Source organism: Podarcis bocagei (genome assembly GCF_964188305.1).
Source record: "Podarcis bocagei genome assembly, chromosome: 4".
NCBI lineage: Eukaryota > Metazoa > Chordata > Lepidosauria > Squamata > Lacertidae > Podarcis > Podarcis bocagei.
This window is the reverse complement of record NC_138128.1, coordinates 4,025,966-4,048,794: the sequence shown is the minus strand read 5'-3', so window position 1 is coordinate 4,048,794 and position 22,829 is coordinate 4,025,966. Positions and strand designations below refer to the sequence as shown.

The window sequence follows — 22,829 nt, the reverse complement described above, 5'->3', positions numbered from 1 at the left end:
GCATGGTTTAATTGTTCGCCAAGGATTCAGTGCATATTTTGGAGCGGCCTTCATAGTAAGTAGCTGAAGCTTCTGGAGAATGATCAAGCCAAGCTTTGCAACAGAGTGCTTTACGGTGGTCTCACAGGAAAGCTTTTATTATGGCACTCAATAGACAAAAACTTGCCTATGTTTGCCTAGGGACGGGATGGGGAACCTGTCAGGTGCTGCTGAACACTCAACATCCCTAATCATGGGTCAGGCTATAAGAGGCTGATGGAAGCTGGTCTCCTAAATACACTGGACGGCCACAAGTTAAATTGGAATACTGAACCTGACTCTCTCTAAGATCCAATCCTGACATCTATTGGCACCAGTTGTGAAGGCAGATCTAGACTAGCTTGTTAGAATACTCCCCTGCTTGAAAACATGCATGATTTCTGCTCCTGTCCATGAAAGTTCACCCCACAGCCTGCCTGCCTTCAAGGGTTCCTTCTGGGCTCCTGTTTGCCCAAATGTTCCCGCACCTTCCATCTTGTTGACTTTATTTTTTTCATATATTTCACGATGTATCACTTTGTCCCATTCAATTCTGTTCATGCCCCGCCCTGTGGCTCGTTCTGATCATGGCGATTGATTCCATCTTTCTTTATATTATCCCTAGAGTCCAGTGGAGACATTTCCAGGTTCCAAGGCAGCATGTCCTGCTCAATGCAGAGCAGCCAGATGAGCACCCCTGGATCTGTTTACATGGAATACGGTGAGCAATGTAGGGCTTTCATTGGGTTATTTTTTGCCTGTTTCTCAGTTCTCCTTTGGTGTTGGGCATCAGCATGGTGTGTGAGCCTTTTCCAGTTTTTGATGCAGGTTTTTGCTAAGAGCTGTGCCCCTCCAGCTTCAAATGTTCTTCAGCAGGGGTAGCCAATGTGGTGCACCCCCATTTGTCATTAGACTACAACTCCCATCACCCCTGGCCATTTGCCATGCTGGCTGGAGCTGATGGAGTCCAACAAAATCTGGAAGGTACCACATTGGTTACCCAAGGCCTATTGACAACAGAGAAGCAGGAGCTAGAGCCAGCACAGACCTTGGCGAGATTTTCCAAATGACTTTGCATCTTCCACCGTTCCCAAAGGATTCTGACTGCCCTAGTCCTGCGTGAGCCACCCCTTGACAAAGTTCATAGGAATGGAACAGTAATTTTCCTTTAACTTTTCTTTCTCCAACAGATACTGGGCAGTATCTAAGCTCTGGGGAAGGGATGTTCCGGAGGCCCTCAGAAGGCCAGTCCCTGATAAGCTACTTGTCAGAGCAAGATTTTGGCAGCTGTGCAGACTTGGAAAAGGTAGGCAAGAGGAGAAGTGAAATGTGAGATTAGCAGGGAGCTTGCATGAAATAGTGAGAGAAAAACACAGAGAGCAGTGACTCCCAAGATATATGGCCAGTGCCTGGGTGGAAGTGTAGCTGCCGGGGAACCATATATATGCTTGGGGTCTCTTGCTTGTCTAAGATGACAGGAATGTCTTTGGCACTCAATTATTTCAGGCAGTATCAATTCCTTACACCTCATAAGGAAGGGCTGCAGACCATCTCGGTCATCTGATCCCCAAGGCCTTTCTATTCCTGTTAGGTCGATAAGCTGGCTGAAGTCCAGCAGTATTGAAATGTAAGCTGGAGAGAGGATAGTGATCACTTTCTTTTGTCGGAAATCAAGCCTTTATCAGGAGAAACTGGCAACTCTCCCAGGCACCCGGCTTGGTCTCCTGGTGACCTCCCTGTCTGCTTTCCCGGCAAGATCCAGGCAGAGGTTGCGATAGGCGATCCTTCTCAGCGTGAGAAGAACACATCCCTCTTTCCTGCCCCACCCCCGGGCAGGGGAAAGAGATAGACAGAAACGTATTTACATGCCTTTATTTCTGTCTTTGCTGCGTTACAGAAAACATGACTGCTCTCTTCAAACTCCAGCAGTCGAGAGTGAACAAACACTTCCTGTCCAGCTCATATTACACTCTGAGCTAATTCCGGTGCCCTCTGCACTGTGAATTGACTGTCCCTCTGTTTCCCACGGAACAGTCCCAACATTCCCATTATGTTTTGTTTTCAAGCTACCAGCAGCTCGCGGCTGCATTGCTTCAATATCGTAACATCTTTGTGGTCCAAAGTATCTATTTATGTGATACAGACAATTAAGGGAAGGGCTGACAATAAAATGATCAAACTAGCCCCCAAGTTAGCAGTGTTTTAAACATGCCTCTTTTTAAGGATCCTCGTGAAAAATATTTCTCAGAGTTTAATGTCGGGAATAATTTTATTTCTGTTGGTTTATTTTCTGAGAACTATGTGTTCTGTGTGTTTCCTTATTTGCATTGGCAGACAGGAAACTTAACTTTGTGGCTTACTTTTGAATGTTCCATTTGTTTTTGCTATGACTTTGAGCTAAACAGTAAAGTTATTACTAATACGGTTGATAGACAAGTTCTGGCCTTGGAAATTTTTTTTAATGCAACATTTAAAAACTCGCTCCCCCAACCATAAGGGCTAAAAAAATATTTGGGAGTGGGTTGGTGGAAATGAAGCAAGCCACAGATTTCTGTGCACATCCATATTCTACAACAGTGTAGATTTTGCACAGGGCTGCCAAAATTTTTGTTTTTGGTTTTTTTACCAGGCTTGAGTATTGAAAGATATTTAGACAGCTGTCATGCCACCTATCCCACCCCCCTGCAAGCCCATTGTCTCTTTCTCTAGAGAACTGCTCCCTCCTTTTGAGTCTTGTGCAAAACCTAACTCTGCTGCTTCTCCTCTTCCCTTCACCCCAGGAAAATGCTCACTTCAGCATCTGCGAGTCGCTCATTGCTGCCATTGAGCTGATGAAGTGCAACATGACGAACAGGCAGCTGGAAGAGGAGGAGGAGGACAGCGATAAGGAGATCCAGGAGCTCAAACAGAAAATCCGCATCCGCCGACAACAGATCAGGACGCGGCACCTGCACCCAGCGTACCCGGAGATCAGCTCAGACAGTGGGTGCTTCCTTCCAGCTCTTCCTTTTCTGTGTTGAAGGCTTCTTTGGGGATTTAAGTGACTGTGGATCCCTGAGGCTATTTCCGAGGGTGCAGATCCCGGCTAGTGCCACAGATATCCTCTTGCCAAAGAAACCTTTATTCTTGGGCCAATTCAGCAAGATTAATGGATAGCCTTCTGCTTCTTATCATGTCAGAGCATGAATGAGTTGCAGTGAAGCTTTCCTTCCTGACCCCTGGAAGTGCGGCTCAGTCCGGGTGTTGTTTTTCAGGATCTATCCTTGGTAGAAGCTAGCAACGAAAAAGAGATAGAAATGAGACTCCTGGGGCGAGGGGGGCGGCGCGCGACTAATGTCTGTGTTCCATACCAAATTCCACCCTAGTGTAGTGCAGATTACGGCTTTGTTTGTGTGTGCAGCATCTGAGGATCACAAAACACCTAGAGGGTTTAGCCTTGCTTTTTAGTTTTGTCACAGGAGTCTGGAGGAGGAAGTGGTCTGCTAGAAATCTAACTCTCCCCCACTCAGGGCATCCTTGCTTCCTTCATCTCCTTTTTAAAGAAGTCAGCAGGGAGGCTCATGGTAACAGATTCATGTGAATGAGGACGAAAGGAGGCAGTCTGATAAGATGGAAAAGGCTTTATGTGCATTTCAGGCAGAAAGAAAAACTTTTTTCTCTGGGACTAACTCAGAAGGGACTGGTCAATCCAAGCAGGGAAGAAGACCTATACATGGGCCGTGCTGATCTCATACTCTGCAGGTTTAGCCCTACACTCTTCTCAGCTGGCACTTAAGTTGAGCTCTGTCCTGTTGCAATAGAAATAAACATTGGGTCCCTCCTGGATGCTGGACTTGAAAATAGTTTCCTTAGTTCTGTGGTTTATTTAAAAGGTGGTTTCGCACTTGGGTAACAAACAAAGTGGTGTAGAAGTGAATTCTTACTACATGTGTATCCTGGATTACCCCAAGATGGAGCTGTTTTGGATGATGATTATGATAATAATAATAATAATAATAATAATAATAATAATAATAATAATAATAATAATAATAATAATAATAATAATAAATTATTTATACCCCGCTCATCTGGCTGAGTTTCCGCAGCCACTCTGGGCGGCTTCTAATCGAGTGTTAAAAACAATACAGCATTAAATGTTAAAAACTTCCCTGAACAGGGCTGCCTTCAGATGTTTTTTCAAGAGAAGATAGCTGCTTATTTCCTTCACATCTGAAGGGAGGGAGTTCCACAGGGCGGGTACCACTACCGAGAAGGCCCTCTGTCTGGTTCCCTGTAACCTCACTTCTCGCAATGAGGGAACCGCCAGAAGGCCCTCGGTGCTGGATCTCAGTGTCCAGGCTGAACAATGGGGGTGGAGACGCTCCTTCAGGTATACAGGACCGAGATATACAGGATCCAAACCAATAGAGCTTATGTGGTTGTCTAAGGGTGTGTGTGTGTATTTAGTTTGGCTTATTGTCTTGAGGGCTGCCTGATTATTAGGATGTGTATCAGTTGTGAAATGGGCAAGTGTCTAATCATTTGCATACTTCATTAACATGCAGGTATTTATTAAAAAGATGGCCCTAAGTTTTTGTTCTTCTGGGTTATCTGTATTTATAGTCTCAGCAGAAGAGGTTCTGTGAATTATTTGAGAGCCCCTAGTTATCCACAGGCACTTCCTTTGCCCTTGTTTCAGCACTGGGTTAAACTTTTGATCATGCAAAACTCATCAATAAGGTGACTTGAATGAAGAGCGAGAACTTTCTCCTGCAACTTCTATGATTCCTTTTTAAAACACCTAAACCTTTACTGAGCATTGTGCACAGATTTTAAAAGAAGGCAGTCCTTGCCCGCAGGAATTAATAGACATGGTACAAGAGGCGAAAGGGATGGAGAAGGAAATAAGTGAAGTCATGTGCTGCTTCTTATTGTGCTTAATGGCCAGCTTGAATTCATGTACTGGCCGAGGGTGATGGGAACTAGTCCAAAACATGGAGGGTTGGCCAAGGCTGGCCGGCCAAGGCTGAACCAGACAGATTCTGACGTGCACTGCAGTCTTTCTTTTTCTGCCACTGTTCTCCCAGGTCTTATGGCAACAGACAGTGGATCCCACTTCAGCTCCCGAGACTCGACACACTTGTCTGACTCAGGTTCAGCAGAAGAGGTTGACGAGTATGAGATTAGAGGTAAGATGTAATTGGTATAATGAGCCTCATGCATATGAAGCTCCCTTATACTGGGACAGTTGGTCCATCTGACCCAAGATTGTTTGCCCAGGTTGACAGTAGCTCTCCAAGGTCCTTGGCAAAAATGCTTCCAGGTGCAAGTCCGAGATCCTTTTTAACTGCAGATTTCAGGGACCGAACCTGGCACCTTCTCAGCAGGACTCTGTGTGCGACTCTGAAGACAGTAATCTTTGCCTGCATTGTCCAGCTCTTAAAATGGGAGTGACACAGTTCTCTAGTATCAGAACAGTGGGCCCAACAGGAATGGAAAAGCACACACTATGGGCCTTGGGAGGATAATTGTGATTATCATTTGCTAGTCTGTCAGCTTGAAACTGTCCTTGCTGATCGGTCCTTCCAGTGAAGATGCAAATTTGAAGGCTGTTGTTACAATGGAGGGAGGCTTGCCCATGCTTCCTTATTCCAACATGAAGCTTACTGTTTGAATCCTCTCCAAAGGCATGTTCACATGGCAGAATTGGGCCGGCTTTTGAAAGGAAGGATCAGTTCTGAATTTTAAAAATGGGAAGTGTGGAGGAGGTACTTGCACTTGGAACAGCCAAAGCTAGTTGTGCAGAATGCAGGATCAGTCCCAGTGCACATATTACCGGGGCTGGAAACCACAGTGTGTGTGGAGTCTGGCCATTAGGGAAGTGAGGCGATCCTTATTCTGCCTGTACATGATTACCCTGCTCCTGCCAAAGAAGAGCATGGCAGAGAAACCAGCCCAGCAAACAGCCTTACAGAAGTAGACTAGAGTAGCCTGGGGGATGCTCCCTAACCCCTGTGGAAGCTTCCTAGTCAAGTTTGTTCCCCGTCAAACTTTTTAAGAGAGATCAGAGAAACAAAAGTAAATATCTACCTTTTTTTGGCATCTGCCACAAAATATTGCTGGTTTGAAACTTGGAAACTCGCTTTGAAGCAAGGAATAGCTAAGCAGCCAAGACCCAGAGGAACAGTTGTGCGGGTGGCCTAGCTGTGCTTGGAATACTGTGTGTTGGGGTGAGGGAGGAGGGGAAAGGATCAAGAGCTCAGAGTTGGTGGGATCTTCTGAACCCCATAATTCAGTGGTTTTCAAACTCTATCCTGTGGAATTCTGGAACTCCCCAGAAGCCTCTTAGAGGCTCCTCAATGAAGTCAGCTTGCACCTGCAAGGAGCGGGTGTCAATTGCATTATCAGCTGCATTTTGGATTACAGTGGGGGCCTGGCCAGTACCCTATGTGTGTGTGTGCACACACAGTTATGCTCCAGAATAATTTGTGATGAGCAAGGGTTACTTGGCAGACAAATTTGACATGGAAAGAATTCCCTCAGGGTAGAAAATTTGAAAGCCACTGGTCTGGTTTGAAGGGCCCTGTGCTATTGGGAGTCTCTCCTATCCTTGCTCTGGTTGTGCTTACACCCTCTCCCCCCCCCCCTTCTTCTGCTGACATGCAATATTTTGTCATCACCGTATCATGCAGATGGTAACGATGGATCTAACCTGACTCAAATATCCAAGAATGGCCTGTCTGTCTCAATGGCTTCCTTATTTTCAGGTAGTAACCTTGCTCTGCGTGTCGGTCGGTCTGTGTCACGTGGGCACAACTAGTTAGATCGCCCTTGGGGTGTATTGCATGTCATGCCTTAGGTGCTTACCTGTAGTGTTTGCATGTTATAGAATTCCCTCCACCTTTTGGTGCTGAGAATATAAACAGAGGTGAGAGCAAAACAAAGCAAAAACCGTATGGGCCAAAGTCTGGTCTAAACCAGGCGGTTTTGACAAAGCAGCAAAAATCTATCAGTTGTACAACATACATGGCCCCACTGTGGGAGGGACATTTCTGTTACAATCTATCTGGGACTTCCTGAACCCTTTTCTTTTGCAGTCCACTGAAGGCTACAAAAGCAGGGATATCAAATGCAAACTGTCATATTTTGACTGGCATAGTGACCAGTTTGAACTGTGTGTTCTCTCTCTCTCTCTCTCTCTCTCTCTCTCTCTCTCTCTCTCTCTCTCTCACACACACACACACACACACACACTCACACACGCTTGAGTAAGTCTCTCTACTAACACCTCGTAACTAATTTCCCTGTGTGTGTGTTTCTTCGGGTAAGCTAAACAGCTAGCAGCTACTTCCCTGCATGGCTTATAAGCTTTCCACCTTACCCCATGGTAGAACCCTATGGTTCTCGCTCTCTTAGCTGCTTGCTGGTGTTGATAGAAGGATTAGACCAGTGTGAGCAACTGTGGCTAGCAAAACTTTTGAGGACCTTTTAAGAATTGGCAGACCAGGTCAGATTGATGGCCTTTCTGCCAATGGAGGACAACTAGGTGCCCTGTGGAAGTTTACAAGCAGGGCCTGATGTGATCTTCCACATCATAGATAAATAGCCCACAATATCTAGCAGTCTGTAACTCCTCCTCTCTGAAATGGGGGTCATCAATAGCCACTGGGCAACTAATCTGCCATTTAGTTATATAGAGTGTAGTTGCTTTTTAAAGCCGTTTGTTATAACAGCCCCCCACAGAATTCTGGCAAAATGGGGTGGTAGATGATGTTAGGTGAGGGAATATGTGGCTTAAACTGGGGAGCAACCTACTCATTTTTCTGATGGGAGAACCACCTATCAAGCCATGCCTTGGGAGCAGCAATACTTGGGTGAACAAAGCATCTCTTCCCTCCTGGTATGTGCCAACATGCTCAGGAACTGAGGCCACCTTGGAGGTCTCTGTAGCCGTCTCTCTTCCTAATGGGAAGGATGCAAGCAGCTACAAATCAATGCCTCATGTTTCCAACCAGGCACAAATTGGGGTGGAGAGGATCAGATAAAATTGGGTTAGATGCCAGATGTGGCTTGTGTTTACTTTAGTCTTAGGAACCTCGAATGCAGGCTCTGACACCCTTCTTGAGGCGCTCTCTGTGGATGGTGCAGAAAGTGGGCAGACTTTGAGGTGGTCCATTGTGAGAAGGCCTCGGCCCATAGGCGAATTTGCCCATCTCTGCTGTACAGTGGTGCCTCGCAAGACGAAATTAATCCGTTCCGCGAGTCTCTTCGTCTTGCGGTTTTTTCGTCTTGCGAAGCACGGCTATTAGCGGCTTAGCGGCTATTAACGGCTTAGCGGCTTACGAAAAAGGAAACAAACTCGCAAGAACTCGCAAGACGTTTCGTCTTGCGAAGCAAGCCCATAGGGAAATTCGTCTTGCGGAACGACTCAAAAAACGGAAAACTCTTTCGTCTAGCGAGTTTTTCGTCTTGCAAGGCATTTGTCTTGTGGGGCACCACTGTAGATCAGTTCCTTGTTGTAAAGTTGTGATATGCGTTAATCCATCCAGAATCTTTGCCACGTCTAACCTTCCCCCGCTTCATTTGTGCTGTGATTTAGATGCAGACATCAAGAGGAGTGCAGCTCCCAGCAAGAAGCCCTTCCACTCCTCAGGCTCCACGTATGTATCTCTGATGTAGCGTAAGAACACCATGATGGCTCATTCCTCCCCTTGCTCCATTTCATTTGGGGTGAAACACTGGGAAGATTTAGGCCGAAAGGCTGAAGAAGGGACAATTGGGAGACAAATTTAAGAAAGCTCTAAACAGGCTTCTTCTCTCAGTAATATATCTGAAGGGTGTTGGGGGCCCAAATGTAAGTAGGATCTGTGCCATTTGGGAGCCATTTCTGGTAGTATCAGGGCCAAGAGATGACAAGGATTTAAAGCTCTGCATCTAGGTTGGCTTCCCAGTGTGAAGGAATGGGTGAGGACCAGATTGCAGGTTGCTGAGGTTCTGGCTAGGCTGAGTCTCGCGGATGGTGGCAGTATATTGCATCCAGGGGCAGGTTCCAAGTAGATAAAAGGAACTAGTTTGGAGCCAGAAACGCTGGTTTATTGCTTCTATGCCAAGAGAGGTGTCAAAGATGCCAGCTTGGCTCTGACTAAGGGGCTGCTTCCACAGGCAGAGGCATGACTGATGGGAGTTTTTGCTCCTGCAACTGGCCATGTGCCCCAGTCTATATTTTGGTTGGGACAGGGGCAGAAAGAACAAATGAGGGCTAGATGTGAGAAAATGCAGTAACGTGTCCATAGGACACTTTTAAGTGTGGCAGGAACAGGGGAAGCCAGATCATCATTCTGCAGATGTTGTTGGATTTCAATCCCCACTGCTCCTGGGCCAGTTGGGCATGCTGACTGGGGCTGAAGGGATTGGGGAGTTGAGCAATTTCTGGAGGGCCACGGGTTTCCTGTCCCTGCAGTAAGAGAAGAAGAGTGAGGAATTAAGCCCAAGGCTTTGTGGGACGTGTGGGGTTTAAGGTGAAGGGGATGTACAGGAGAGACTTCCTTTCCCGCTGCTTTGTATCTGTGCTAATCTCCGCTGCTTTGTCCAACAGCTTCCACTCTTTCCTCAACTCCAACTCGGCGGAGGCTGTGGCCATGGGTCTGCTGAAGCAGTTTGAAGGGATGCAGCTCCCTGCCGCCTCCGAACTGGAATGGCTTGTGCCGGAGCAAGATGCCCCGCAGAAGGTAGGGTTCCTGAGTTCAGCACCTGCCAGAACAGCGCAGTCATTTTGTGCTCTGCACCCCCCTTTCCCCTCTCTAGTGGTGGTTTAAACTTAGCCACTTTACGGCGGGGGGCAGCAAACACTTAATGTGCTGGATGTGGTGGCTTTTAAGCGTGGTCGTAACCACTCTAGATTAAAAGGGCAAAGGGCAGCAGTCCCAGTACTTCAGGTAGGCCAGGTGATGTGGCCAGCCCATCCAACGGCTCAGGTGGCAAGGGCAACAAGACCTACGTCTGTGCAAGACAGTGGGAGATACTACTGACACTGGGATTGGTAGGGAGCAGGAACCAACGTGGCCAAGGGACTGATGGGAGTTGTAATCCAAAACGTCTGGATGAAGGAGGCTGGGAATTGGTGTTGTGCTCTTTCTATCATGTGCATTGACCACTGACCAGGACTGTGGCTGATAAAAGTGAGCTATGTGGTCTGTGAAATTTAGCTGTGGCATAGGGACAGGTTGCTCCGCACCCAACACAGAGATAAGAAGCTAAAGATCAGATGTTTCAATAGGAGGAGCGTGGCAATCTGAAGTGCCTCCAAAAGCTTTCACCAGGCCCGCCTCTGTTCCCGCTTCTCTTCCCAGGAGCAGGGAAGCCTTGTTCAGGGAGCCACCTTGATAGATCATTTGCTGTTGGTTTTCAGGGCCCGAGACTGTCTCTTAAAAGGCTTCTTAAGCGGCCCAAGTGGTATAAGAAAAGACAGCTTTGCAGAAAGTTGCTGCTGGTATGTCCCGAATGGGAAGTGTGCCCAGGGAGTGTCGTGTTTACTGCGTGCTCTAACAGCCTTTATGAATGGCCCATCTGAAGGGTCCCAGGGTGTGTGAGTGCTGTGGCTGCGCTCTCTGCATGGAAGGCCTTGGTTTAGAGTGGTTTGTTGTGGCTGCTCAGTAGAAAATCAGGTTTATAACCAGGGCTGGACACACCTGAAGCCAAAAGACTGCAAATACAAGCCAGCTGAGTGTGACTTGCACCAATCAGTAGCCACCCAAAGGTGTGGGTCCAGGCTTCATGCCTCGACCTCCACCCCAGCTGTGTCTTTGCTGACATTTGACAGCTTCTTGATTTGCGGGAAGTCAATGGCCGGAGGAAGAAAGGTGTCTTAGGCATGCTTACAGTCCTATAGCACTGGGGCACAGTAGGGCATTTTGATGCAGAATTCAGCACCCTGAGAATTTTGGTATGTTTTAAAAGCAAAAAGCCTCCAGCCCTTAAAGATGCCATAAGGAATTTGAGTAGACATGGGCTGTGCTGGTTGAAAACCCAGAACCTGAACCAAGGCTGTGCAGGAGTGTGTGGTCAGGGTGCGGAACGTCAGAGCTCTGCATCGCTCCTTAAGCAAGTTCTGTGTGTTCTTCTAATTTTGTCTATTTCAAACCACAGGCTTTGCTTGTATGTGAGAGCGTGAGGCCTTTTAGGGAGGCAGCAGTCATGCAAGTCACGCAGGGAGGAATTGCAGCAAGCATAATGGCCCTGTTTATATACTTCAGTGGGGGGTAAGGGCCCACCCAACACTGATAATCTGTGCTGGAGACAGTGAAGCATTTCAGCGCTGCTGGAAGTGACTAACAAGCACTGGTGTGAGCCCCAACTGTGGCTGTTCTCCCACTCCTTGGTTGCCTTGCAGATCAGTTCTGCATTGGCTTTATACAAAGGCGCTTCAGTGGTGACCTGCGGTTCTGCTGCGGAGTTGCTCTCCAAGATGCTGCTTTGTTCCGTTTGCCGTAGTTTTGGGGCTGTTGTTGCTCTCCACCCACTCCCCACTCTCAGTTTGACAGTGGGCTCTATTCACAAGGGATCACTGATTGTTGACTTCCTCTTGGGTAATGGCAAAAGGAAGCTCCTCTTTCAGCAGTCAGGAATTCCTAAGTGCCCTCTTGTTAAGGTCGTGTGCACTCTGGGATTACAAAGTTTCACGTGCGTGCGAAATTTGAAAAGCGAGGGTGGTGGGCAGGGAGGGGACCGCGACGTGAGATTCTGCACTTGTGCAACAGAAATAACATGGAGGACACCATCACACGTAGCAGTTTACCACTGGATTGTGGAATAGCCACGGGATTGCTATAGCAGCACTGACTTAGCAGCATTGACTTAGTGCTTAAATTATTTCCAGAAGATTCTGCAGTAACCAGATCTTGCCTACTTGCTTGTTGGCTAACCATGGAAGCTCTGTGCCCGGACCCAGGTGCATGTTTACATTGTGCGTCTTGTTCTCCTCCTGCAGCTCTTGCCAATTCCCGATTCTGTGCCCATCTCTCCCGACGATGGGGAACACGCGGACATCTATAAACTCCGTATCCGGGTCCGAGGGAACTTGGAGTGGGCGCCTCCCCGACCACAGATAATCTTCAATATCCATCCCGCACCAACGTAAGGAGACAGGTGGTTTTCAAGCCTGCAGTGTCCTCTGTCTTTCCCTTCCTCTTTCCAAATATGCCCATTCATGCCCTTGCTAGAATCTGCCAACAGCAGCAAGAGGATTTTTCCCCTCTTCACAAAATCTTAGAAGTTGTCTTTAAGAATGGAAGCCTTACTCACAAAGGAAGCTGCCTTATGCTGAGTCAGACTGTTGCACCGTCTACCAGAGGATGAGAAAGTGGCTGGGAGGTGGCTTTCTCATGATTTGCTTGATGACCAGCCAAAGTACAGTGACTGGTGAAAGTGTCCTCTCCGTGGCCTCTTCCCTAGCTCATGTCTGGTGGGTGGTGACATTCTGCAAGCACAGGCCTTTTCTCAGAAATCTAGTGCTCCTTGTGGTTTAAGAACAGGCTTGGAAACGGACAAGTGTCTTCTGTCCTTTACAATAACATTGCATGCCCATGTAGAGGGTTTTTTTTTATTGCATATTCAAATGCTGCATGTTAAATCCTCATAACATTTTCCTTAGCAGCCCACTCCCTGCCCCCCAAGGTAGGAGGTTCAGATCTATCTATCCTCCGTCTGCACACATACATAGCACATGTTTTGTGTGTCTGCAGGAGAAAGGTGGCAGTGGCCAAGCAGAACTATCGCTGTGCCGGATGTGGCATCAGGACAGACCCTGGTGAGTGATGGATTTGGCAGAGTTCTTGAGGCCCTGTTTATGTTATTTTATGTTACTTTGTTTGTAAAACTTTGTTTATAGACAGTTTAATGTTTTAGAAATCTCTTAAGCATCATACAAGATTTTCAAAGACCCTATTTTTAAAATTAAAAATACAGTGTAAAACCAATAAAACAACTATATGGGGGAATATAAAACAGGAATTGTAGGATTCAAAGCATTTCATGCAGGGTATGAACTTACAGGCTGGGGAAAGCCCAGGTGAAAGGTACGTCTTCACAAGACATCTGAAGCAACTGATAGCTGCTGTTTCATATATGACAGAGGGAAGGGCATTCCAAAATAAGGGACAATAGCAAAAAATGCTTATTTTCAGGTCAGCACCCTCGGATATTCTGCAGGGTGCAGTGGCATGTGTAGATTTTTCCCAGATGGCCTGAACTGATCTTCTAACTGAATGCAGGGGGAGGCAGTCTTTCACATAATAAGAAGTCATTGGACATAGCCCAGTAGCTGTTTGGCAACTAGTACAGTTTCTTCAACACTGCCTGAACCTTCAAAGATTTTGTCTTAGAAGGTGGTGGGTGGTATTAATCTGATTTGACTGGGTTGTTTGTGTATTAATTACTGTTGGCCACTTTGTTCTGAACAGAAAAGCAGAATATAACCAACCAACTAACTGATGTGGTTCAAATCATGAACTGGTAGGGACGAAATTCACATTCCATATACTTATGTACACATGCACTACACTGGGGGTGTTGAAACTGGCACCTTGGGCAGGATACCTTCCTTTTGTTTTTGGGATGACTTGTGGATAGGCTCAGCCCCCGTTCCCCAGGAGGAGTCTGAACACATTCATTCATTCATTCATTCATTCATTCATTCATTCTCTCTCTCTGTCCCCCCAACCCCCGTCCCTTCAGACTACATCAAGCGCATGCGCTACTGTGAGTACCTGGGTAAATACTTCTGCCAGTGTTGCCATGAAAACGCTCAGATGCTCATCCCCAGCCGCATCCTGCGCAAGTGGGACTTCAGCAAATATTGCATCAGCAATTTCTCCAAGGACCTGCTAAGCAAGATCTGGAGCGACCCCCTCTTCAATGTGCAGGACATCAACACTGCCCTCTACCGCAAGGTCAAGCCGCTCAACCAAGTCAGGGTGAGTGTGAGGTGCCCCGTGAGGCCATCCCTACCCTGCAAGTGTAGCTTTTATACCTGCTTTAAGTGTCAGGGCTTCTGCCAAAGCTGTCTCAGGAACTGTAGATTTGTGAGAAAGCTTGGGGATTCTGTAACAAAGAACAAGTAGAACAACATTCTGTAACCTGGCGGGACTTTATAGCTTATGTTTCAAATGAGGACCTGCAAAGTTCCTTGCCTGCACCTAAGAAAGAAACATAGTTCTTCTAAATAATTTAATATGCATACGTTGAATTGTATTTGCCATTATTGCATAAGCATCTTTTCACTTTCTGTGCCTGTGTGCAGTGGGAAAGAATTCTGTTACATATCCCTATTCAGAACCGCAAATCCCACATCATTAGATCCCTCAGATCTATCCAATTACCGCCCGGTCTCGAATCTTCCATTCCTGGGTAAGGTGATTGAGAGAGCGGTTGCTGCACAGCTTGGTAGGTTTCTGGATGAAACATCTGCTTTGGATCCATTCCAGTCCGGCTTCCGCGCTGGTCATGGGACCGAGACGGCTCTGGTTGCCCTAACAGATGATCTCCGCAGGCAGCTGGATCGAGGCGGGTCGGGGCTGCTGATTCTTCTAGATCTGTCAACAGCCTTTGACATGGTCGATCACGAACTCCTGGACCACCGCCTTGCCGACGTGGGGATCCAGGGCACAGTCCTTCAATGGCTGCGCTCGTTTCTCTCCGGTCGGGGACAGAGGGTGGCGCTTGGGGGGGGAATTGTCATCGCGCCACTCCTTGGTGTGTGGAGTGCCTCAGGGTGCGATTCTCTCCCCGATGCTTTTTAACATCTTTATGCGCCCCCTCGCCCAGCTTGTCCGGAGTTTTGGGCTGGGTTGCCATCAGTATGCCGATGACACCCAACTCTATCTGTTGATGGATGGCCATCCTGACTCGGCCCCAGACACACTGATCAGATGCTTGGAAGCTGTGGCTGGATGGTTACGTGGAAGCCAGTTGAAGCTAAATCCTTCGAAGACAGAGGTCCTCTGGCTGGGACGGAGCGATATGGGACTGAGGGGGCAACTCCCATCTCTTGCGGGGGTGCAATTAGTGCCAGCACCGTCCGTTAAGAGTTTGGGTGTAATCTTCGATACCTCCCTCTCTATGGAGGCGCAGATTACAGCTATAACAAAGGCGGCATTTTTTCATCTCCGCCAAGCTAAGCAGTTGGCCCCTTATCTCTCTCGCCCTGACCTAGCCACTGTGATCCACGCGACGGTCACCTCCAGACTGGATTATTGTAACTCGCTCTACGTGGGGCTGCCCTTGAGACTGACCCAGAAACTCCAGCGGGTGCAGAATGCCGCGGCGAGACTCCTTATGGGGTCTTCGCTGCGAGATCACATTCATCCGGTACTATACCAGCTGCACTGGCTCCCGGTGGAGTACAGGATCAGGTTTAAGGTGCTGGTTTTAACCTTTAAAGCCCTATACGGCCTAGGACCCTCATACCTACGGGACCGCCTCTCCTGGTATGCCCCACAGAGAAACCTACGGTCTGCAAATAATAACATTCTCAAGGTCCCAGGCCTCAGAGAGGTTAGGCTGGCCTCAACTAGAGCCAGGGCCTTCTCGGCTGCGGCTCCAATCTGGTGGAATGCTCTGTCGCAAGAGACTAGGGCCCTGCGGGATCTGACATCCTGCAAGACAGAGTTGTTCCGCCAGGCCTTTGGTCAGGGCGCAGCCTGACTCCTTCCTCTGGCAACCTGCACAGAATTTTGCTTAATTGGTTGCCATCAATTTGATTTTAATTAATTTTTATAATGAAATATTTTTAGATTATGTGACTATTTGATTGTTTGATTATTTGATTGTTGTTAGCCGCCCTGAGCCTGGCTTCGGCTGGGGAGGGCGGGATATAAATAAAATTTATTATTATTATTATTATTATTATTATTATTATTATTATTATTATTATTATTATTATTATTATTATTCCCTGGGTTCCAATATGTGTGGGAGAGGAGCAGATACATGCTCTTAGGGTACGTCCCACTCCCCACCACCCTGGAAATATTGTTCTACATGCAGGGGCCAATTTGCGCACACACACACCCCTTTTTTGAGAGAGAGAAAATTACTGTTTGAATCTGAGCCAAGCGTGCAAACCTCCAGGTCCATCTTTTCCATTTTTTTAAGCCAAGCCTGCACCTCTGCCACTCACTTTGACCGTATGTATAGAAATCCTGCCCCAAGCACATTTGCAGAGGCCCTTCGTTTTCATTTTCTTTCTTTAAACCTCTGCTCAAAACCTTCCATTGATGTAAATTGTTTTTTTATAGTAGCTTTTCCCCTAGAATCATGTGTGTGCAGCGACTGTTACTGAGCACAGGATTCAGCATCCTCAGAATCTCAGTGCTTTTTTACATTTATATAAAGTTTCTAACCCTTAAGGCTGCGCAGATCACCTTGAAAGTGTGTGGTTGAAGCCTGGTGAAATCTCAGAGCAACAGAAAGGACAGGATTTCTGGGGCGTGGAGCTACAGCGCCCTGCGGAATACTCTGCTCCACCCCAGAACTACAGAAATGAGTAACCTAAGCCAAAACTGTCAGATGCAGTGAATTTGCATGCCACTTACACAGACTGGCGATTCTAAAGCAACAAAGCATACCCAAACCTGCCTGAGGCAGTCCGATTGTTATTTCTTCTAGCTCTTGCACCTGGTTGTTGTTTTTTAATTTCCCTTTTTAATTTCCCCCTTCCTTTTTAACCATGCATACCACTGGGTTGGGGAAACGCCAAAGTCCCTTTTGAGGCAGGGCCAAGACCTGGCCCTGGGTTTCTGTTCAACTCCTTGCTGTGACACACATACCTCATACTTCTAAAACGAAAGAAGCCTTCCAACCTGAGGTTTTCCCTTCCACTTGGTCTTTTCCAGCTGCTGAGAATCCAGCTGTACCACATGAAGAACATGTTCAAGACCTGCCGCCTAGCGAAAGCGTAAGTGCTGTGGGATGCAGGCAAAACGACAGAAGCCCAGCAATGCGGGTGGAGGGGGGGCGCAGAAAGAGTAGTGGACTCCTCCCAGTGCTCTCCTCCCAGATAGCTGCATCTCCTCCTACAGAACGTCTGTAGGACATGCTCTTGAACCACAAGGAACCTGGGCCGCCACCACCAGCATATGAACTTCTGTACCTCACTTTTAGTCTTTCAGGCTCCTCCACCCTCCCTTTGTTGAGCAGAAGACGCATTCTTCTGCTCCTTGCTAACCTCTAGGCCTGGGCTTCAGCAAGACAAGATGTCTGTTGCAACTGTCCCCCGACTCCCCCTGGTCAGTGGGGCTGTGGGATCATTTCCTCTGCTTCTGTGCATAGGGGTGCGCACTGTGTACCAGTGCCTGCTTGTCACGTGTGAAGATTGCACAGCTGTCTATATTTGCCAGTTGGAAAGCTGCGAGCGGCAGCAGATTCCCTGCAAGTGTTCAGCTGCCCAAACTGTCATGCGTGACATTCACACAAGAGTCTAACTATGTGAATGTACACCCCCACACACACATACTGCATCAGAGATGCATAGACCTTGCTGGGTTGTTGGAACGAACCTTAGCAACAACCACTCTGACCTTAGCCACTCTGAGCGGCTCCTGACAAAATATTAAAAGCAATACAACTTGCAAATGGAAAATAACCATTGCAAGGGAAAGGAGCAGCAGGGTAGTGAGATGATAGGTGGGAAATGTGTAGCCTTGAGCTATTAAAGAGCTCTGCCAGCAGCCTTCACTTGCATCAGCTGGTCTGGCTGCAATATTCGCTAAGTGAGGGCAGGGAGCGTTCAGAACAGAACAAGGCTGCTTTGTCATGGTGCTGATTTCTGACTTGGTCCTGCAGGCTCCTGGATGCCTTTGACGCCGTGCCAGGTCATTTGACAGAGGACCTCCACCTCTATTCCTTGAATGACCTGAGTGCCACCAAGAAGGGGGAGCTCGTTCCTTGCTTGACAGAGCTCCTCAAGGCAGGTACCCAGCACGTTGAGAAATGCATGGTGGGTAACCTTTTTACTTTCCCCCCCTTTCAGTCCTCCCAATCTGTATTGTATTTGTTTCTCCACTGGGTCAAGTTTCGCACAAAAGCCATGCAGGGAGACCTGGATTTTCCCAGGCAGTGCTCTGGCTGCATGTCTGGGTGCCAGGGAGGCTGATCTTAACCCTTCCTAGTGAGACAGCTTGAGCTGCAATCTCTATGGGAACATCGGTGGAGGAACTTAGGATCGCTCTTGCACACAGTGGAGAGGGTAACTTTGGTAGACTTCTTGTAATAGAGAATCACATGCACTGCTAAATTGAAGCTGGGATGAAGCTCATTTGAAACACAGTACCTGTTCTGGCTTCTCCCACATCTCCCCTCACCCCCACCAGAACCATGGGAGTGTTGGCATGGGGACCCTGCAGAACAGTATGGTGTGGAGGACTGCAATAGGTAATGGGGGGGTGGCCCAGGAAAAGTCATTCTCTACGGCATTGGAATTCCCTCCCCACAGAGGTGTGTTGGGCACCTTCGTTCTGTGGTTTCTGTGGCATTCTGAAGGTGCTCCTCTTTATCCTAGCTCTTGACACATGGGAAGTATTTTCAGGATCCACCTTGTTCCTGGGACTGGAATTTGTTTCAGCTGTTGTAAATACTGAATTATAAATTGTTGTGACCAGCCTTGGACCCTGGGTAGTAAACTGAAATTATAATTTAATTGATTGATTGCAACAACAGCAAATCCTAGTGCAGTGCCATTGTTGGATACAACAGTATGTAATTACATACGCAGTCTTGCTGTAATGCAACCTTCACAACCTGTAACCCATATATAAGGGCACACACAACAACAGCTGGTTAAGATGTGGCAGAATTATTTCTGTGCTGCAGATTGGGTGGCCAAAGTTGCTTGCCTAAAGCCCTCAATGGCTGAGGCAAGATTTTCACAGGGGAGTTTGTGATTCCTTGGCGATGGTAGTTAATGAGATGGCAGGTAGCCTTGTTAGAGATCACTTGCCACTTTTGTGGAGCTACAGTGCCCAGCGCTAAACAGATGCCCAGGGAGGTTGCTTGAGGGTGAGGCAAGGACTCCTTGGCAGGGCGTCTGTGTCTCTCTGTGTGTGCACATGCCACAGATCCAGGGCTTCTCTGTCCCTTCAGAAGTGGGGATGCAGCTGCTGGGCTGTTCTCCTTCACTCCCCTCCGCTTCTTCCTTTTCTCCCCCTCAGCTGTGCCAGGCCAAGGGCTTCATCTGCGAGTTCTGCCAGAACGAGGAGGACATCCTCTTCCCCTTTGAGCTGAACAAGTGCAGGACGTGCGAAGGTGAGAACGGGAGCCACATCCCCTGTGGCTGGGTGTTTGAGACGCCGAGTTGATTTTGCTAGTTGCTCATTTCCCTCTCCCCTTGCAGAATGCAGAGCCTGCTACCACAAGGTGTGCTTCCGCTCAGGACCCTGCCCCAAATGCGAGCGGCTGCAAGCGCGGAGGGAGCTGCTGGCCAAGCAGAGCATGGAGGCTGACATCTCGGACTACGAGGAGGAGCAGGAGGAGGAGGCAGCCGTTAAAGGAGCAACCACGTGACGGATGAGAGACTGTGACTTGGTGCGTGGCCTCTGCCTCCAGGGACTGAACTGACAGAGAACTCAGACTGACTCTTCCACAGCTAAGAAGCCAACGTGATGGGAGCCTTTGGGGCGGGGAGTCCCCCAAAGGGTTATTTTGCACTTGCCTCAGTAGGTTTTGGTGCTTCCCTTCTGTCTGAGCCACGGGATGAGGGAGAGAGAGACTTGCTTGCTGTTTCCGCCACCAACTTCGATGCACTGCGGAGCCCAGCTTCGCTGCCACCGCAAAGAAAGTAGCAGCTGGCTTTGCCTTGAGCGCCTGAACTTCTCTCCACATGCCACTTGGGAGAAGCCGGTGGGTGGTGCTGGTGGGCTTATGTGGCTGCTGTGTGCCAGAAGAGGCAGCTTTTTTGTTTTTCTTTTGCCAAAACCACTGCCTATAACTCTGTATACTTTTGCTGCTGAATGTCATTTATCTGGCCCTAATTTTTTGTGCCTGAAGGAAGCCAGAGAACCGAAAGTGGCATTCAGCCTGCCCTTTTATTTTGTCGGGAGCTGCCTATCTACAATAAATACTGGGGGTGTAGAAAACCTGCTGGTACCTAGCAGGAGAAGCTGAGGAGGGTGGGGCGATAGTTGGCAAACCCAAGGTTCCCACAACTCTTCTCAGAATAATCTGCCCACACACCCCAACACCCTGTTAGAGAGGACCTAGCTCCTGCTTCCTTACCTACCACCGTTTCTTCCAATTTGCCTAAAAAGTCTTTTTCCTTGCAAGGGAAATGTGGGTTGGTAGCTTGCAGAAATAAATGTACCCTTCCAGGATGCTGGATTTGGGAGGGATTCCAGTTTAAAGCCTACATAGGGCAGAGCCTGGGGCTTTCCTATTGTGGGAGTTAACCTCTGGGCTCTTTCTTAGATCAGAGAAGATTTCTGACACTTTTGCAGCGATGCATTTGCTGATATTTCTGCTATGTTTCTGTCTTGACACCTAACCTCTGGACTTACCCGGCTTTGTTAGTAAATTGGTAGGTGCCTTTTGTTGTTTAGGGTACAGGAGATTTCCTATTACTGGTCATCTTTCATGATCAAGCAGACCATGATGGAAAGGGGCAATTATTTAGTAGGATGGGGGGCAGAAAATGGTGCTGAAGATTGCAGTTCATTTCCTCATTCTTGCAGAAGCATGGCAGGGTCTCTAGGAGCAGAGCTTAAAGCAGCCTTCATCCTCCTGATATTTAGGCTCAGTCAGAGCTGCAGCCCTGGAAGGGGTGCTAAACTGGAGAAGACAGGCTTCTAGCATGCTGGTGAGGTGGTGCTCTCGTTAACCACCAGCCATTCTGCTAGAATTAGGGGCTGAAGGGGAGTTAGCTGGCCTGTTGCACTGAATATGACTTGGGTTCATTCAGACACAAAACTTCCTTTCCTCATATTAATAGGTGAGCCTCTTTGTCAGATTCCTTTAGTTTGGTACTTGAAATGTGGCTGTGCATTATAATCAAGTAGGGTTCTTCCACACCAACTAGTCTTTATAGTCTCTTCCCTGCTCCTGTTTTGCAACGCTTTCTCCTAGCACCTTCTTGTCTACCTCTGCTTCCCCTCCCTTGTTCCTCAGCAGAGAGATGTTCACCAGCCCTGCTTAATCTCCAAGAGTCTATGTCGTCTCTTAATCTCCAGGCTTTTTCATCGGGGAATCTCTGGCCTGTGGGGCTTGCTGGCAGCACTGGCAGCAAGTCCTGCAGGATCCAGAACTCTGCAGTGCAGCCAATCCCTGCTTTTGGCACGGATCTTCCCTTTGCAGTCTGGCTTTGGTATAAAGCCAGGCTGCAGAGGAAGAAACAATTGAGAGCGCTTAAGAGAACCCTTTCAACATTGGGTTGTCTGTCAAAATGGCCTGCGGGGGTGGAGAAACTTGGGATCTGGCCTGTGCTGTGTGATTGGCAGGATTATTTTACGCTACTTCATCCCCCCGCTGATGCTGGTATTCCTCTTATGGTGAAAGCACTTCACACCCTTATTGACTAGGTGTGTGCTCACAAACTTCTCCCAGACTCCTCTATGTGGCAGTTCCTGTGCAGGGGGAGAATAAAATGGGAGGGCCTCTGATGGCTGTGAGAGCAGCCTTCTCCTATCAGATGCTACTGTATGGCAATGTACCCAATTCTGTATATGGTGCTGTTCCGTAACAACCTCCTAGCAGAGCACATTGTGTGGTGTGGTCCTTCAGAGTACTCTCCTGTGTTGCTGCCTAGAAGCTGGAGATTGTATTCCTTGCAATATGACCAGACTTTCAAAGTCAGCTGGTTCTTGGACGTTTGAAGTGGCCCAGTCTGAAAGGACAGTTGGTTTGTGGATGTTAGTGAGGGTCAGTGTGGTCTGTAGGTAGAAATGGCATGATGTCTTGAGGAAGGAGGAGGTGGCATTTTTGGCACAGGTCACTCAGCTAGCACACAGCAGAATCTCCTGCAGGAGGCAGCATATGTCCTTTTGTGCTGGCCTAGACTGCAAGACCCATTTTCTAAAGATGGATAGCAGTGTCATTTTAGCTACTGTATTTTTTTAGCTATACATAACACACTAGAAAAACCCTGACCAAGATAAGCAGGACATACAGTTGACATGCGTGCAAAATGACACGGTGATGATGTGAAGATTTACTTAAAGAATGCTATATAAAGGTAGACTTCCTTCTATCTGCTTTTTCTAAGAACAGGAAGTTGCCCACTTCTGCTCAGACACGGCCTTGGAAGGTTTTGCTTCCACTTGCTTAATTCAGTGGCACTCTTTTTATGCCCTCCGGCTTAGAGCCTCAGCCTTTTGCTGCTGCTTTTGGCTAGGCTGAAATATCTGTGTTATTTTTTTAGCTCCACGTGTAGTTTGCTCAGAGTATGCCCACGTCCCGAATTTATAAAGGAAATGTTGAAATAATTGACTTGGGGTATGTTCAGAAACAGTTGGTGGTTTGGTGAACTAGCAGTCTGGAATACGGGCGATTGAACCAGCTGAAGCGAAGGAGCAAGGAGCCGGGAACACAGGTTAACTCAGCAGGGTGGATGCTTGCGAGATGGAGATGGGGGCACTCCATAAGCACCCTGTTGACCGAATGCCTTGGGTGTTTGTGGGTTGGGTATTATCGCAAGAGGGTTGTTGGTGTTAGGTGGCGGTGGGGCGGCCCATCCACCTCACCCCACCCCCAAAGACAGGATTTGCTGTGTCTCAAAGAAAACTGCGGGACCACTCCTCCCATTTCCTGTGCCTTCACAATTCCTACAGTAGCCTGTTACTATCAGAACT

At 47.9% G+C, this 22,829-nt stretch overlaps 1 protein-coding gene across 3 annotated transcripts in view; it reads left to right on the top strand.

Annotated features, from left to right (window-relative positions):
- RUBCN (rubicon autophagy regulator) overlaps positions 1-19,914 on the top strand; it is a 189,492-nt gene extending 169,578 nt beyond the window's left edge. For 2 of the 3 annotated variants that reach the window (XM_081190076.1, XM_081190077.1), the window contains 14 exons: positions 644-739; positions 1,209-1,324; positions 2,799-3,000; positions 5,088-5,189; positions 6,693-6,767; positions 8,600-8,660; positions 9,596-9,728; positions 11,987-12,132; positions 12,741-12,805; positions 13,732-13,970; positions 16,890-16,951; positions 17,839-17,992; positions 19,203-19,296; positions 19,385-19,914. In XM_081190076.1, coding sequence (XP_081046202.1) covers positions 644-739; positions 1,209-1,324; positions 2,799-3,000; positions 5,088-5,189; positions 6,693-6,767; positions 8,600-8,660; positions 9,596-9,728; positions 11,987-12,132; positions 12,741-12,805; positions 13,732-13,970; positions 16,890-16,951; positions 17,839-17,992; positions 19,203-19,296; positions 19,385-19,554 — 1,715 coding nt within the window. In that variant the 3' untranslated portion in view covers positions 19,555-19,914. The remainder of the gene's footprint in view (positions 1-643; positions 740-1,208; positions 1,325-2,798; positions 3,001-5,087; positions 5,190-6,692; positions 6,768-8,599; positions 8,661-9,595; positions 9,729-11,986; positions 12,133-12,740; positions 12,806-13,731; positions 13,971-16,889; positions 16,952-17,838; positions 17,993-19,202; positions 19,297-19,384) is intronic. The other variant, XM_081190078.1, reaches the window with a different exon arrangement.
- Positions 19,915-22,829: the final 2,915 nt, after the last annotated feature.